The 16,525-nt window shown below is 45.3% G+C and overlaps 1 protein-coding gene across 2 annotated transcripts in view; it reads right to left on the reverse strand.

Moving 5' to 3' along the window:
- tshz3b (teashirt zinc finger homeobox 3b) overlaps window positions 1–16,525 on the reverse strand; it is a 43,853-nt gene that overhangs the window by 26,940 nt on the left and 388 nt on the right. Inside the window, exon 2 of one of the 2 annotated variants that reach the window (XM_023995289.2) lies at window positions 15,779–16,134. The exons of the other annotated variant lie outside the window; for it this stretch is intronic. Coding sequence (XP_023851057.1) covers window positions 15,779–15,818 — 40 coding nt within the window. The 5' untranslated portion in view covers window positions 15,819–16,134. The remainder of the gene's footprint in view (window positions 1–15,778; window positions 16,135–16,525) is intronic. 2 annotated transcript variants of the gene reach the window in all.

A 16,525-nucleotide genomic window follows, 5' to 3' on the forward strand; every position in this document is an offset into this window, starting at 1 on the left:
CCAACCCAACCCAACCCCTACCAAACCAGCCCCTCACAACGCAACCCAACCCCTCACAACGCAGCCCAGCCCAGTCCAAAACAGGCCCCCTCTTGACTGGTGCCACCTCCAGTGATGTACCACAGCGAAGAGAAGATCCGTTAAAACCCTCCCTGTTTCCCTTTTAACATACTACGTATGCTACATCTCTCTTTCCACTCCAAACCATCTCTCTCGTTCCTCATTCTTGTCTCTGTTTTCTTTCTTCCTCTCCCTACTCTTCCAGTCACAGCGCTCTAAACAATAAATAAGGCGCATGCGTGGCTGGCGTGCCTGCGAGCAGGGAGCATGTGATAATCCGCCGGCGCTATCGTTGCCTCTGCAGGGGCTTATCTGCATTGTAGAGGAGTGCGAGGCAGACAGTCCMTATCGCACCGAGGCATTAATGTACTGCCGCTCCCCTGGCCGTGTCACGATGGAGAGATACGGCTCTCGATGGCGTCCCGATCCGCACCCGATCCACGCCGCACCGCGCCTTTAAGGGCCCTACGTACCGTAGCCCTTTCTCTCTCTCACACTTGTTTCTTGTCCTCCTTCACTCTTTCATTCAGTCTCTTTTTTTTTTAACCTGTGCGTACCCCCTTTCTTTTCTGATTGTGTTCTTGCGTTTAATTGTGTGGTGTGGGGAAACTCCCTCCAGTGACCACAGAAGACAAAAAGTCATGAACAGACGTCAACAAACGTTGTGAAACTGACAACGCCCAAATCAGGCCCCGCACACAGACCCAGAGACAGTGGTTTCCTCCACTGGGAGAGGATCAGTCAGACATACACAGCAGTGTTGAAGCATCAGTGTTAAATGCGCTCCCTCCCTTTGGGAACCACGGGATGTGTAATGCTCCTGGGAACCACGGGACAGATGTGCTCTCCCACCACTGGCCCGCCACCAGAAGACCTTTATCCGCCATCTCTGGAATGCCATGTCATGTCCCACAATTGATTCGAGTGATTTACTGCACACACACATAAAAAACACACACCACACCCTGCCATAGACTGTTCTCTCTGCCACGCAGACAAGGTCGGAGGCGTCTAAGTTGGTCAGAGGCTTCTAACCAGCTTCTCCCAATCCATAAGACTAACATCTAATCAATGCTAACAATACAGACTTTTGCATGCGCCCGCCTTTTACGACGGTTTTCTACTCTCTGTTATATTTATGCATAGTCCTTAATAAACTCACTATCATGAACATTGCTCAATTACCGTCCGACTAACGGTGCTACCGACTTGATCTGTATAGTAGCCCCTTGTATATAGCCTGTATCTATTATACTGTGCATCTTAATGAGATTGTTCTTTTGGATTTTTATCTTTATGATTATTTTTTTGAAACTGCAATTGTTCGGTTAAGGGCTGTAAGTAGCTTTACTGTTAAGGTCTAGCACTGCTGTATTGGCTAATGTGACTGAAAAATTTGGGATTTCATATGCATTCTCTTTTCACATGTAGGCGCAAGATGACGTCCCAGTGACACATCTAACATACTGTAACTTTCATATACACCCCCACACATGCCCCCCCCCCACACACACACACAAACTTGTCTTGTTTCCAGAGAACTCCATGACTCTGTGTCTGTATCAGGCCTCAGGAATTCATAAACAGAGTGGGCCTTGTCAGGCCTGAGTGTAACATCCACTCAAAAACAGGAAGTGTTGATGACTAGCCCGTGTCATGAAGCCGGGCCGGGCTACACACTGATCGCTCATGTGCCTGTCCTGACCTTTACACGCCACACAGTACATACACAACAGTAACAATAGACACATGTCTCACTAAGTCATAGCGACATCTAGTAATACACGGACTAACAACAGAAACCACTTCAAGCCAGAACGCAGTGAGAATCACAGAGGCGTGGATCAAGACATGTGCTTTGCTCAGCAGAGATAAGAGTGAAGTACTATCACACGGATGGTTTTGTCTGTCTGGGTGGCACAACAAGGACAGGGGCTTTAATAGTAAAGGATATCTCTGGAACTACGCGGCTAATTATATCTAAAAATATCAAGGCGTCTCGTAGAAGTCGTCTTTCTGAGGACGATCACATTAGCCGGCGAGTCGTAAACGGATAAGTACATTTATAGCACGGCGTCCAAGGCGTTTCAACGAGCCACAATGCTCTTACTGTTTTGATTCTTTCTGTTTGAAATGTTACACTCTCGTCTGGGTGGGTKCATTTGACTGGTGGCTAACCAACACCATCCATCCCCTTTCTGTCCTCAGTTAGGGTGTGGGATGTCTCCAGACCTTCCACCCCTGTCAGTCAGTGGAGTGGGAGGGAGTTGATACCACTATATTATACTTGCCTCATTTGGCATACCCTGGCAATTCTTACTCACGTCGTCAACACATACGGACGGCCATTTACTTTGACAGTTAACGTTAAATGAAGATTCGGTTACATTTTTTTCAAAACGTGTCGAGGTCATGTGATCACATTTTTAAAACAGTAACTGGCGCTACTGGTTATCACGCGAGCGTTCCAAAGGTCTGTTCAATAGTCCAGCTTATTATAGTCAATGAATCAATTCCTTTCACGTTAACCATGTTTATTGACTCTATTGCCCAGTGAGCTAATGAAAAGAGGTCTGCTCTTTGGTAAGAAGGTAGTTTTCATGTGGCTATTACAGCGTCTTTAAATAGACAGGTCTTGTGTGCTGCCTTCATTTGGACAAATCAAAAAGGGGGTTGTTTTTCCTGTCTGGGTCTGGTGACATTGTTGAATAGGTGGGACAGAGAGAGATAGAGAGAGAGTGAGAGAGCGAATGTGTGCGTTGCTTGTAGCCCGGGGCGAGGCTTTGGGCTAAAGTCTTTTGGAGACAAGGTAAAGCGGTAGAGGCTATGGGACRTTGCTATTCCCACACATTATTATGACTGGCCCCTTCTTTCACCAGCTGTGTGGAGAGAGCACACAGTTCCACTACGATATGYCTTGATTATCTTCTAGAACGTAAAAAAACCCGTCCGAAATTATTATGAGAACCGACGGGACGTCAAAACACAAGAGACACGTGCAGATCAAAGAAGGGTTATGGGGGATAGGAGCCCCCACCCTATGAATCATACTGTAAACCTCTCTCTATAGTCACAACACACAGCCCCAGAGGATYGTCGGCTATGGGAGTTTACATATGAACGTTAGGCAACACTGTGGTAGAAATATAACATTGGAGAACATGCTGGTTCAAGGAGAATGAGCAGTGTGCTCTCTGGCTCATCCGACGGAACACGAGGGACTAGGAAGCGCTGGGAGAAAACAGGGGATGGACAAAGAGAGAGAAAGAGAGGGAGCGAGAACCCAAAGGAGACCTGGTGTAGTAGGCAACCTGACCTCAGATCGCCTAAAGCAGGGATCATCAACTAGATTTAGCTGCGGATGGTCAGGGGTCCGGAACATATTTACAAATCATTTGTAGACTGCAAATTGACCACAAGAAGCTCAAACAGACTAAAACATAATAATTTCAAACCTGGCTTACATTTGTATATGATCACATCTCTCTATTATRTGCTGAAATACTTTGGAACCKATTTCCAAAATTAAATTCACTTGGGGCTAATTTGCTGGTGTTTTTTAGAGTATTTTATATCCCCCCAAAAAGATTTTGCTCAGAAAACTTGAGGGGCCAAATAAAATCACATGCGGGCCAATTTCGKCCCGCGGGCCGCCAGTTGGGGAACCCTGACCTAAAGTCCCTGGGCCCCTGAGTCTAGGAGGGCTCTGATACCTGGGTCAGACAAACAAACACACATAAAAACAAGCCAACACATTATGTAAGTAGTTATACAAACATGCATGCTGAACACACGCAATATCACATGTTATGTTTCCCAACACCTCTCCAAACTCCTGCCTGCCGTGAGCCTGTGGATCCACACACCTCCACAGATGTAGGGGCCGGGATCCTATAAAGGCAGAGGCAGGCAGGCAGCTCCACTACAGGCCCCCTCTACTGGGSCCCAAGGGTCACTGCAGGGCCCTATCTCTACTGCACTGGTCTGCCTGTCTGTCTGTGGGTGGGCGGGTGTGTGTGTGTGGGTGGTGGTTCTTACAAGTGTGCCATTTCTTTAATCTACCTTACAGTGCATATCATAGGCAAAATGGAGAGGGTGTGTTAGCAGCATCAATTTGAAGAGCCCCACTTTAAACCCCACATTTGTAGCATTTACCGGTGTCAGAGACAGTGTGCGTGCTTTAGCGCGGTTGTCCCCTTCTCTCTCTCTCTCTTTCTCTCATCCGCTCTGCCAGCCTTTTATTATTTCTCTCCACTTTCGAGCCAATCTTCTTTTAATGGAATTAGAACCTGTGCCACTGACTGTCATCAGCACTCACTCACTCCTCTCCTTCACTGTGTCGGGAGAGAGAGAGAGAGAGCGAGTACCATCCAGTCTCTTCTCCTTCCTATGCTCCCTTCCTCTTCCCTGGCTTCTCTTCTTTTAAATCCAGGCAACCCAGACCAAGTGCTAGCAAGGGTCATGCCTTTTTAATTATCTCTCCTGCCTTTGATTAATTATTCCGTCTGACAATAGTGTGTTTCTAATGCTTTTCACCTGCCCGCGCTGATTGACAGCGTCTCTGTCTGATTCAAAGCAAACAGCTGCTGCCATGATTGCCTAGCAACCAGGAGGTGATGGATGAGTCTCAAAGATGGATGGCCACAATAAATCATGTCTCCTGCTATAAAACTGGAAAAAGAAAGAGAGGAGGGGGGGAGAAAAAGAGCACAAAACCAAACAACCTCTCTCTCTCTATCTCTCTCCTAGTGTGGAGGGCAGGGTTGAGGCTCTCTCCTCTGCCTGACCCTGTCTCGTTCCTTCGCTCCTCTCCTCCTCCTGTACAGGAGTCCAGTTCCTCACGGCAGGAAGAAGACCAGAGGAAAATAAATGGCATAGAGGGTGAGTAGGCTTTGCGAAAATGTTGGTGTGTGATGAGGTAACCTCTCAGAGAGAGACCAGCTATCACTAGCTATCTCTCCTGCGGTCTGACTTTGGCATGGGGTGGCGCTTGTTGGCATGGGGAGGGGCTTGTTGATATGCAGGCAGACAGTAGGAAAACCCAGCTGGAACAATGATTGGCTGACTACAAACCTAAGATTACTTTTATTGAATCCGACACTAGGCAAGATTATAATTCACYCTGAAATGGCATTGTGCTTAACAGCTATTACAATAACATTGTACWGTACCTGCATTGGACACACCTAGGTTGATAGGGGAAAAAACACCTGTCCTCCGCTTGCACTTAAATAGTCCAGTCTAAGGAATGAAAAAATGTTGCCATATCAGAAAAATATTCAAAATAAACCATTATAAGTGCTCAAAATGTAGTCTATCCACATTATTGTGAGTCACGGGGCTGACTAACATAGTCATCCGTATTTCTTCCTTGTGGGCCACAGCTGTTCAGCCACACAGCCCTGACGATGGTCACCTCATCTCGCTAGTCTGGCGAAATAAAACCAAAAACCTCCTATAAAACAACACAAATACACAGGAAGGAAGCAAACTAAAAAGAAAGACCAGTTTCAAAACAAGGGCACGGAGCGGGGGCCACGTCCAACATTAGCTGTTTTTTTTCTTCTCTTCTTCACCTGACCGCCATTGGTTTTATTTTTACCCTTTCGGGCAAAAGTAGGCAGTGAGGTGCATTAGGAGTGAGCGAGTGCTGCTCCTCTGGTATCTGGTAACAAACAAGGATCTGGCTGACCCATCCATCACTGAGCCCACGTCCTGGGTCTAGCACTCAGTCCCCTCTTCGCCAAAGCTCAGGTTACAGCTTTACACGGCCAGTCTAAATAATATTCAAAATGATGAATGACACAGCCAGCCTCATATCCATCATCAATCTCTTTTTTTAAGGAGCATCCATCTTCAGTAACGCTCCTTTGAATCATGGGAAAGCGAGAGAGCTCAGATTCACTGGCGTAACCCCCTGAGAGAGCGAGAGAGAGCCGAATGGCAAGGAGCCGGGCCCTTGAGTGATACCTGTCAACCACGGGGCCCAGGGACCGGGACAAAGATGCACTGGGACATGTGTGGGAGCAGGGACTCAGGGAAGAGCAAAGACACACATAGATGCACACACTGATAGACACACACACACACACACACACACACACAAATGCATGCAGATACATCATGATAGACTACACATTCAGAATCCATATACACACACTTACACACCCATATTTACAGGAAACACATGGACAGACTACACATGCAGAATCCATACACACACACACACACCCATATTTACAGGAAACACATGGACACACACACATACAAACACACGCATAAACACATGAAATACTAACTCAATTCCAAACAAGTCCCCGACCAAACTAAGTGTATTATTTTTAAACACATACTGTACGTCTACAAACAAACAGTATCTTCCTCCCACCTCGAGCACAACACAAAGTCCCCCTCCCATCTCACACATAGGGGTTAGGGAATGTGAGAGGCGAGTCGGAGCGCTACTGGAATTAGAGTGCTGTTCCCCTTCACTCCCAACCTCTCTCTCCATACCCATAGTTCACCAACCATACCCATAGTTCCCATAATAAACCATACCCATAATAAAATAGCTATCTCAGACAAACGACCGTGACATGGGGATGGAAACCCGATCGCAAACGGTTCTTCTCATAAGAGAGAGGATCTACTTTTTCCCTCTGTGTTTTCTGTGTTTTTTCAGTTTTTTTCCTCTACTCCTCTATCTCACGCTCACCTCTTTTCTTTTTTGACACACAAGCGAGGGCCCTGACATCTGCAGAGTGCATTTAAAGAAAAAAAAAGATGTGTCGAGGAGTGTGACGGCCCCTCCTCATACACACCCCCCTTGCTCGGTTTCATTAGCTCACTGGCAGGGTGGCACTTCTCAAGCTCATTACAGGGAAGGATTTATGGAGCAGAACCCAATGGCGAAGAAAAGGCATCTGTCAATAATTGCAGGGAGCTGCACTCACATCTCGAGAAGCTTTGAAATCTCATTAGGTATGCAGTTATCAGGCATAAGATCAAAAAACATTACTCAACTCCGACAGAATCCTACCAAGAAACATTTATAGCAACAGGCCTGCAGTATAAAATAAACAGACTTCTCTCTCTCTCCCTCTCTCTCTCTCTTCTCGCACCTGCCTGCCTTTTCCAAGGAGAGAAAAACCCGACCCCCTTCCTGTTACATAAATACAAACACACACATAGGTGTATAAGCAGAAACACACACAAACACTACACATGTGTAAACATGCAAATCACCACCCCCACCTCAGACCACATCCACCCTGCCATTCCTGACCCCCCCCCCCCCCCTCATTACAAAAAAAAGAAACAGTGAGGGGGGGTAATTCCCAGCATCTGAGACTGATCAGAACATGAAACAGGGGGAGGGAGGGAGTGAAGGGAAGGCGAGGCGTTTGAGGCCCGTCTCTTGGCTTCGGTGAGGAGAGAAGAGGAAGAGGCTGTCATGCCTGAGAGGATGTCAGCCCTGGTGGCCCTGATTCATGGGCCTCTACGGCTCCCCTGCCTTTCATCACCGCCACCATCAAAAACAGCCTCCGTGTCACCCGTACGCATGACTGATGGCTGCCAGTCTCGCCTGGCCCTGTCAGAGCCCCACGGGGGACTCCCCCGCCCTGTTCCCAGCCACTCTGGCAGACACTAAGACACCCCCGCCCCCGCACCCATTGGCTGGCCCACCCCAACTGAGGGAAAGAAGAACCCGAACCGTGAGTCTGGCCCAAACGACACTCAGAACCAACCACTGTTGCCCCCCCCCCCCCCCCCCATCGCTCATCTCGTCCTCCCCGGCCCCCTACCTCTCCTCTCTGTGCACCCCCGTCCCTCCTCGACATGACAACAACACAGGCAGGGATTACTCCACACGGCCATATTTCACTGCACAGGGCTGCTGGGAGATTGAATCCCCCGTGTAGGTGCCAGGCTCCTGAAGACTGGCCCCTCACACACAAAGAGCCATAGTATCGCTGAGAGGAGAGGAAGGTAGGGTGGGTGGGGGGAGAGAGGAGAGGACAAACCAGACATACAGAGAGAATTTCAGTCGGATAATACACTAGTCTGCCTTGGGAAAGTGCAGTCAGCCAAATTTGGGGGAAGTGTTTTATACTGTACTGAGGAGGAGCATAAAATATATCTGTTTCTCCGCAGAGGAAGTGCAAAGATCCCACAAACTCTCTCAATTTCCTGTTTCCTCAAAAATGTGCCTAGAAGAGAAGCCGATTCCCGTGGTGCTCTGGTGCAGGCCCGATAGCGAATCAGGCTTCACAGTGGGAGTTTGTGGAGGGTGCTCAGAGCAGAGCAGTGGCTGAGCTCTGCCCAATCACTCCACTAGAACAATGACAATATCTCCTGCACATTGAAATAGCAGCGCTTAGGAGTTGACATGATTCCCTAATCATTGGGGAAAGAGAGAAACTGATAATTGTTGATTAATCAAATATGAACACCCATATCAGAGAGAGGGAGAGGGAGAGGGAGAGGGAGAGGGAGAGGGAGAGGGAGAGAAAAGGAGGAGCTAAGTAGCCACTCATCTCCTGACCAAAATTCCTTTAACCAGTGGTTGGATATTCTCATTAATTGAGAAAACATCCTGTTTGCCATTAAACAAACTGTTGCATTTTATGGTTCATAGATGTTTATCTGTCCAGTCTTGTAATCTTACAACTAGGTTGACTAATGGCTTGCACTGGTGCACAATTTGCTGAGGTGTTCATTTCTGCAGGTACTAAAACATAAAAGGTAGAGCAAAAGGATACATAAATAAATCTTAAACCTTAAGAAAACATAAAGAGCTKCTAGCTTTCCACAAGGAGCGTTTCCGGAATTTACTACCTAGTAATAACACATCTAATACAGTAAATGTGTCACTATGCATGTTCATTCCGGAATAGAAATAACGATCCCAGAAGAAATGGGGACGGCCTATTCCKGAATACTGTTATGTGTCTATTGTGTGAACAGTATTGTTTGGATAAGGAGCCAGACACGGTCAAAAACAATGTTTAGGTCTTGATAGCTTGTGTGTAAATGGAACTGTTCTGTGTGTGTTCCATGGGTGTACCTTTGTGTACAACAACTGTATGTGTCTGAGTGTGTTGCATCGCCCTCCCTGCTCTCTCACTAACCCTGCTGCAGTCGCTATTCGTCGCTCTCCCCTCGCAAAACAATATTTGGTGAGAGGAGCAGGGAGGAGAGGGGCTAGGAACAAAATGAGAGAAAGATGCAGCCTTGTGAGCCAATTTAAGAAATAACTGCTGATGCATCAGCTATTGACTGTTTCGGCGCTCGTGATAACGCTCAAGGCGACAGTGTGAGCAAAATGACAACGTCAACCGCCTGCAATAAACTGCAGCCCGCGAGACCAAGGGAGCTCTAATTGACAGCTGTCAAGCTAATGGGAGCCATGACGGAAGATTCTGGGGGGGRAAAATCTGTTTATCAACCATCAACCGTACATCCTCGAGCAGGGRACTTTCCCTCCCTCCCTCTTTCTCCCTCTTTCTCTGGGCCTACGTTATTCAGCTTTTTCCCCTCACCGCTTCTCCCTTTATTTCTCTCTCTCCGCCCTCTCCGCTCTTAACCCTGTTCATTGTCGCTCACTTGTGGCTGTGAAAAAGGCAGAGGACGGCCATAACTAATCATAGTGTCAGCTGGCTGCCTGGGAGAGCCTCACTTTAGGGAGAGCAATGCAATGCAAGGCAAGGCCCATAATCCTGAGAATGTCCAGGAGTAGACACCTCACTCCGGAGGGGGCACCAGGGACTGGGCTTCTGGGGACTACTGATCATGGGGCCGGGACACACAGACAAAGACTCACGTGGACAGACAGATAGGCCGAGGCCACTCGTTTMTTCTCCACATTTGGTTGTGTGATCTGTCTACATGCTATTTCTACTTCACTTTATTTTGGATTAGGCTACTTTGTTCGATGGATTTTTTGCATTCAGCTTCAGACATACACAGCCATGTTGCCATTGACCAGGYGCGTCACGCACCCCAAAAGTCTGAGGGGGCACAAGGTGGTCCAGAGGGGGGACAGTACCCCCGCCCRTAAGTAGTAGCCTATCTCCTGTTYCTGTAGCGTGAGGCAGCTTGATGTACAGGTCTATCGCAGGGCCTTACGCCCAATCTATCTCCTTAACGCTGAGTGCCAAGCAGAAACACATCAGGTCCCATTTCTACAGTATTTGGTATGACTCGGCCTGGGAGCGAACTCACAACCTTCTAATCTCAGRGCAGACACTCTAACCACAAGGACACTGAGTTGGCGCATATGTAATTTGGAGAATTTTGCATCTTTCAAACACCTGAAACAGCCTTTTCCTGCACTCCATACCCATAGTCATTATGCTTAATTCTATGTAAAAAAACTAAATGTTATTTTTTTTGCAAATCTAAGCATACCTCTTGAGCTGTCTGTATCCTCCTGACCGGCGGTTATTTTTTTAAATAAATCTCTGCATCTCTACTAAAAGCTGGGTAAAAGATCAAAAGGAAAGTGAGTCCCATTCAGTACATTTAGTAATTGCTTGGTTTTCTAAAGTCTGCCAACCTTGCCAGAAGGCATGCCAGCTAATATAGTTATACAAGCTAGCTACTCTAACTTGATTGACAGCCTGAAATGTCTTCTTGATAGCTAGTTATGAGGTTGGGAGATTGGGAACCTATCTGGTTAGCTAAAACCAGCTTCATAAAATGTATGTGGCTAGTATTATTACAGAGAAAAAACAAACACATTTTTTTTTTTTTTAACAGGACAAGTCTGAGGGAGCACGTGCCCCCTATGGGCATGACRCCTCTGTCCACCACAACCAAAAACATTTGGAAAATATGCACTGATAAATCCACTTGATTTTAAATATAATGTAGCTCTTAATAATTATATTTCTAATTAACTGAGGGTGGGGGTGGACTGTGGAAGGTGATGTTTATGAAATCATTTTCTTTCCGTCTCAATAATTAATAGAATTATCATGACCAGCTTTTAACTAGGATAATTAGCCTAATTAAGATGGCATGTTTCATTAAATTTAATTCGCAGAGACTTTGTAGGGGTAAAGCTTCGTACGAGMAAGGCCCCAACAAGCCACTGCTACCGACCTGTGAACTACAGCGGATTAACCAACTACACCAGCGACAAAGTGAATAAAGTAACATTACACTATTACACAAACCCTCTGTTTTTAGCAATAAGCAGAGACAAAACATTATTGCAAGAACATGCAAGCGGTGTGTGTGTGTGTGTGTGCGTGTGTCGGTGCATGTGTGTGTAGTAACCCATGTGTCTACGGGCCACTGTGTGCGGATGTGTTTCCAGCTCGACTGCAACGTTAACACACATCAAGCATGATTAATCACTCTCGCTCATCCACAATCAATCAAACACACACAAAAATCACAGAAATCAGCTGCTTTTCCTCACTGCAATCTATCTCCCGTCAGGCAGAACTAGATCTRTCGTGATCTTAATATTTGTATAAATCACGTTTAGCCCCTTTGAACACAATGCTGATAATAGGCATTTGGAAAATCAACTCATGTGGAAAAGCATCTATACCTTTGACTATGTAATGATGAGCAACGTCAACAATATCAATGTCGACTAGTTTCGCGAGGCTTCTTCAAATATATCTCCCAAACAGCGGCCTGCCCCTAAAGCAATAGTATTCTCTATGACAGTGTAGCAAAACAGCTACAACGTCAGTGCAATGTTTTCTGAGTGTTTCAGGCAAGAAGCACTACAGTACTACTCAGTAAGACTAACATGGCACAACACAACTAGTGAAGGAGAAAAAAGTCCTATGTTTGATGTTCCCACTTTCCTCCCCAAAACAACGATATGTTTGGTCTTGCAAGGCTTTGAGGCAGACAAACAAACAAAATAACGGTGTTCACAGCATTGTCCACTCCTAAACGGAGGAAGGTTCTGTGGGGAAAGGTATTGTGGCTAGACAGAGAGAGTGGTGTGTGTGTGTGTGTGTGTGTGTGTGTGTGTGTGTGTGTGTGTGTGTGTTAACAACAGCAAACAAATATATATTGTTTTTAAGATAGCAGAGGTAAAGGCAAAGGTTGAAGAAGAGATGGACGGACTTGTCGCCCACACGCTGGCTCGCTTCGTTATTTTGTCCAAGGCGCGTTCAAATCCACGGAGAGCAGTTCGAATCGATGAGATACGTGCTTGATTGGTATCCCTTGTTGTATAATGTACATCAGAAGGAGGGGATGGACTCGTGCTGTGCCTCAGCTGCTCTGAGAGCATGGATCAGCAGCTATTGCCAAACACTTTGCTTGGCTGCTAATAGCACTTTTTCTCTTCTTTGTGTGGCTGATAGTAGGTATTTAAAACAGCAACAGCGAATCAGTCGAGTCTTCCTTACTGCAAGATGCCTTCTTCTGCTCAAGTGAGTCAGGCACAAAATCCGTATCATGCGCTCTCCTTGTTTTTGTTGATACAGAATGGAAAGAATAGAGGCTAGTTTTTTTTTACTGGTGAATCAAAATGATGCACACACCCCATCCTCAGATTTGGGACCATCACAGACACTATCAGCTTTTTCTTTCAAATGTTTCCCTCACAGTAAAGAAAAACTTACAGAGAATTTTCTGTTATTATTTAGGGGGAAAGTGGAAAAATGATCCCTCTTTTTCAGATCATCTTCAGATAGAATACAATTGGTCCGCTGTCTGCTGGAAGGTTATGACTGTGGATGCAAATGATTTTCTCGCTAACCAGAACACGGTAAGTTGTCAAAGGATTTTCTTCTGCCAGATGTGTGTGTCCGTGTCTTTGCGGTGTCGTGGTTTCCCCAGTCTCACGCTAGTCAATAGTCAGACAATATCTGACCGCAGAGGGGATCAATCCTTGTTAGTGCAGAGGAAGTCGCTCGATAGGAACAACGATCTCCTCTCCGTTCGCCAGGCTTGTTGAGGGATGAGAAAGGCAGTCTTTCACTGATTCGGATGTTTTAGCCTAATCTCGCTGCGTATTCCGCTACACCACTGCATGCCGTTAGATCCGCCAAGCATCTGTCCGTCTAACCATTGGCGCATCCATCAGTGTCACACGCTCTGCACACTCGCAACGACAATACCCCTCTCAGTAGACACAGCAAGCCTCCGCATAGCGCCTTACAATTTCTGACACATTCGCCTTGGTCAACAAGCTGGAGATTTTCAGTGGTCTAATGGTCGACATTCTATTTCCTAATACAGAAATCAAAAGGGAATCAAGGCAGAGTTGATTGCAATCGGTAGCTTTTCACTAGCATTGCATTGAGACAGTGGGCTATGTAAAGCTGTGCGCCACTCTGCCTCTAGTCGTCTGAAGCCTACTGTTAACTCTGGAAAGCCACTGCTACCTCAAAGAATCACTATGTTTTTTAATGCAAACCATGGTAACCATATACACATTTTATCTCAGGTGGACTAAAAACATAGTATCCAAAGTTGTATTTGGTTTGTGCGTAAAGGCGCGTAAAAGGGCTTTTTGGGACGCACCAAAAGGCAAAGTGCAATAGAACGCTTTACTTGAGATAGGCTGACTGATATATACATGATGGTGCTGAGGACAACATGAGTTGTGGAAGAGAACTGGAAAGGATTGTCTGTACATATGTACAGAATTCAATAGGCCTAACATGAAATATTCTACAGAGAATTATTCAACTGTTTCCAAGACAATGTTGAAGAATGTGAGTTTTTTCTTCTTCTTTCTTTTTAACTTAGGGTGATAAGTAGACGAAATGCAGGTGGTTGCATACCATTTTACAGAAGTACATAATGCATAGCAATTCGATAACTTGACCGGTTCTCTTGGCGTTACTTTACTTTCAGTTCAGTATTAGGCTACATTTCTAATCTACTCTTAATCATTCGCTCGCTCTATTGAAAAGAGTGTGCCAATGGCATAAACAAAGGCTACAATACATGAGACGAATTTAAATGTTTTTTTAGGGATCTGAAGTAAAATGTAAAGCATGTCAATGATGCCCATTGTGTGTGTGTGTGTGTGTTGTGTGTGGTGGTGGTTGTGTGTGTGGTGTTGGTGGTGTGTGTGTGTGTGTGTGTGTGTGTGTGTGTGTGTGTGTGTGTGTGTGTGTAGTTGTTGTAATGGCATAATATTGAATTTGTATAGTATATTTTAAGGGGATTTGACCTAGGTGCTTGTTATAGTTTTGTTATAGGCTAAAAGTTGCAGTAGTAGAGATTMATTTACATGTAGGCTAAGTTTCAGAAAACTTAACTACACTTTAAAGCATATAGGTAAATGTCGAATCAAAATCAAATCAAATCAAACTTTATTTGCCACATGCGCCGAATGTAGCCTACATTGTGATGGYAATGAAGCAAATCTCTCACAAATAAGAATMACCCKTATTGAATCTTAAAACAGGTAGCCTGTATACTTCAACACATTGGTGCTTCAAACAATACTTCCAAAAGCAGACATAAAACCCAGACGTTTCAGCCATATAGCAACAGTATGAGAACAGAAGTCTGATTCAAATAATATTTTTTCCCCCAACAGAATGGTAGCTAAGTAACTACCATGTTGTAGCGTAGCCTAATWACTTACATAGAGTAGAATATATGAGGTGTTCTATGACCTAAGTAAGATTTAATTAAAACATATTTTGAAGAGTCACGTGGATTGTTCTATATTCTCTACTTTTTAAGAGAGAGAGAGAAAAAATGTGGCCTTTGGCTCTGACAACGTGAAAAMGTACAAAAGAAGCAATTAAAGATGCTTTAAATCGCTAATTGTCAGACCAGACATGACGTCACGCGAACGTTGACCTGACGTTGCTATGGGAAGTGATTTATTTGTGTTTATCGGGAAAGAATAGATCAAAGACAAGCCAGATGACGGGCAATCAATCAGCCATCAAATCGAAAGATGGCAATTGTCCATTAAASCCTCTTCCAGCCCACGTCTCCCCTAGGATCGGCTGCGAAAGAATCTTTAAGTATTTCCCAGAAAGGAGAAATCAGCAAAGGGAAACTTGGCGAAAGTTGACATTTTGTGATCAAATGTTTTAGCACAAAGCCCCAAACGAGCATCAAAGGAAATCATGACAGTCAGCTGACAAGAGCCCCCTTTTCCMTACGCTTCTTTATAGATCTCTAATTCATGGAGTCAATATCTACACCCTACGGAGGGAGGAAGGGAGAGTAGGCTAAAATAGGGTAAAATGGAGAGAGACCAATCAAAGCTGAAGTTGTCTGACTAGTCGGATAGMGCTACGGCCTGTAAACCTTCCATGTCTTTCGAGAACTGTTGTTAGCAGATCGTTCATCGAATGGACTCATTGTTGCCCCAGAAGATCGAAAAAATTATAAACTTAGAACATTTAAACAATGTTGCCAATAACTAGGCTATGTAGCCTAATGGGCTATGTAAGTATGCTGATAATGCAATTACTATTAAAATAGTAGGTGGCTAGTATCAAACGTGGTCTACGTGGTTGTAAAAAAAACAAAAAAGCACATCCCCTTCAAAGGGAAAGTACAAAAAAACTTATAGCTAGTAGCCTAACCATCCCTCTTTGAGTGAATGGGTATTTGCCATTTCCTCCCATTGTAGGCTATGCTACAATGTAGCTACACGCACATGATTCAGTACAATACATGGTAGGACTAGTGAAAGCAATGGAAATAGCTCAGCAGTCGTAGTAAAAACAGAGGTGATAACATGCAAATCATAGAGTCGTACCTGCCGCACGTCGGGGCGCTTGCTGTTTCCTCCGCGGCATKCTTATTTCGGGGTTCTGAAGAGTTCTTCTCTAGCCCCAGAGATCCCTAGCTGGTCCGCTCTTCTTTGATAGCGGCGCTTCCTTACACGGTACCCGGGACGCTTTCAGAAGGCTGACATAGATCGGCAGTTTTCAAACAAAAATGCAGACATTGAAGAACGGGTAGATCTGAAGATGAAGAAGAACAAGCTTTTTTTTCTTCTCCTGTTCGACTTGGATATCACAGTGTGGAGACGGAGAGTACAGTGGTGGGAGAAAAAAAAATCTTCAGCCTCAATGTGATTCTCACTCCGCGWTGGAGGCTGCAACAGGCAAGCTTAAAGGAAAACGAAATGAACGCGTCACTCAAAGTCTGCAAACAGGGGCAAACATCAAGCGCTGTCACATCTGTGCCGTGCACATCCAATGGCTAGCTAGCTCTTGTCATGTAAGCATCACATGTCTGCTGTCCCTCCCGCAGCCCCATAACGGTGTCTGATACGAACTATACAGTCTATACAGCATAAAAAGTAAGCTTAGCTATTTGAAAGAAATCWTTCATGAGCATTTTCAAAAGTCATYCATGCATGCTGSAGATCAAATGCTGATACAATAGCATAACTGTAAGGAGGAGAGCACCGTTCCACTCTTTGGCTACAYATGGAAACAAAACATTTTCTACTTCCCTAGGCTATTGGACTATCTTAATGTTGACTAGATGGTAACGG

This window comes from Salvelinus sp. IW2-2015, linkage group LG10, assembly GCF_002910315.2.
Source record: "Salvelinus sp. IW2-2015 linkage group LG10, ASM291031v2, whole genome shotgun sequence".
Lineage (NCBI taxonomy): Eukaryota > Metazoa > Chordata > Actinopteri > Salmoniformes > Salmonidae > Salvelinus > Salvelinus sp. IW2-2015.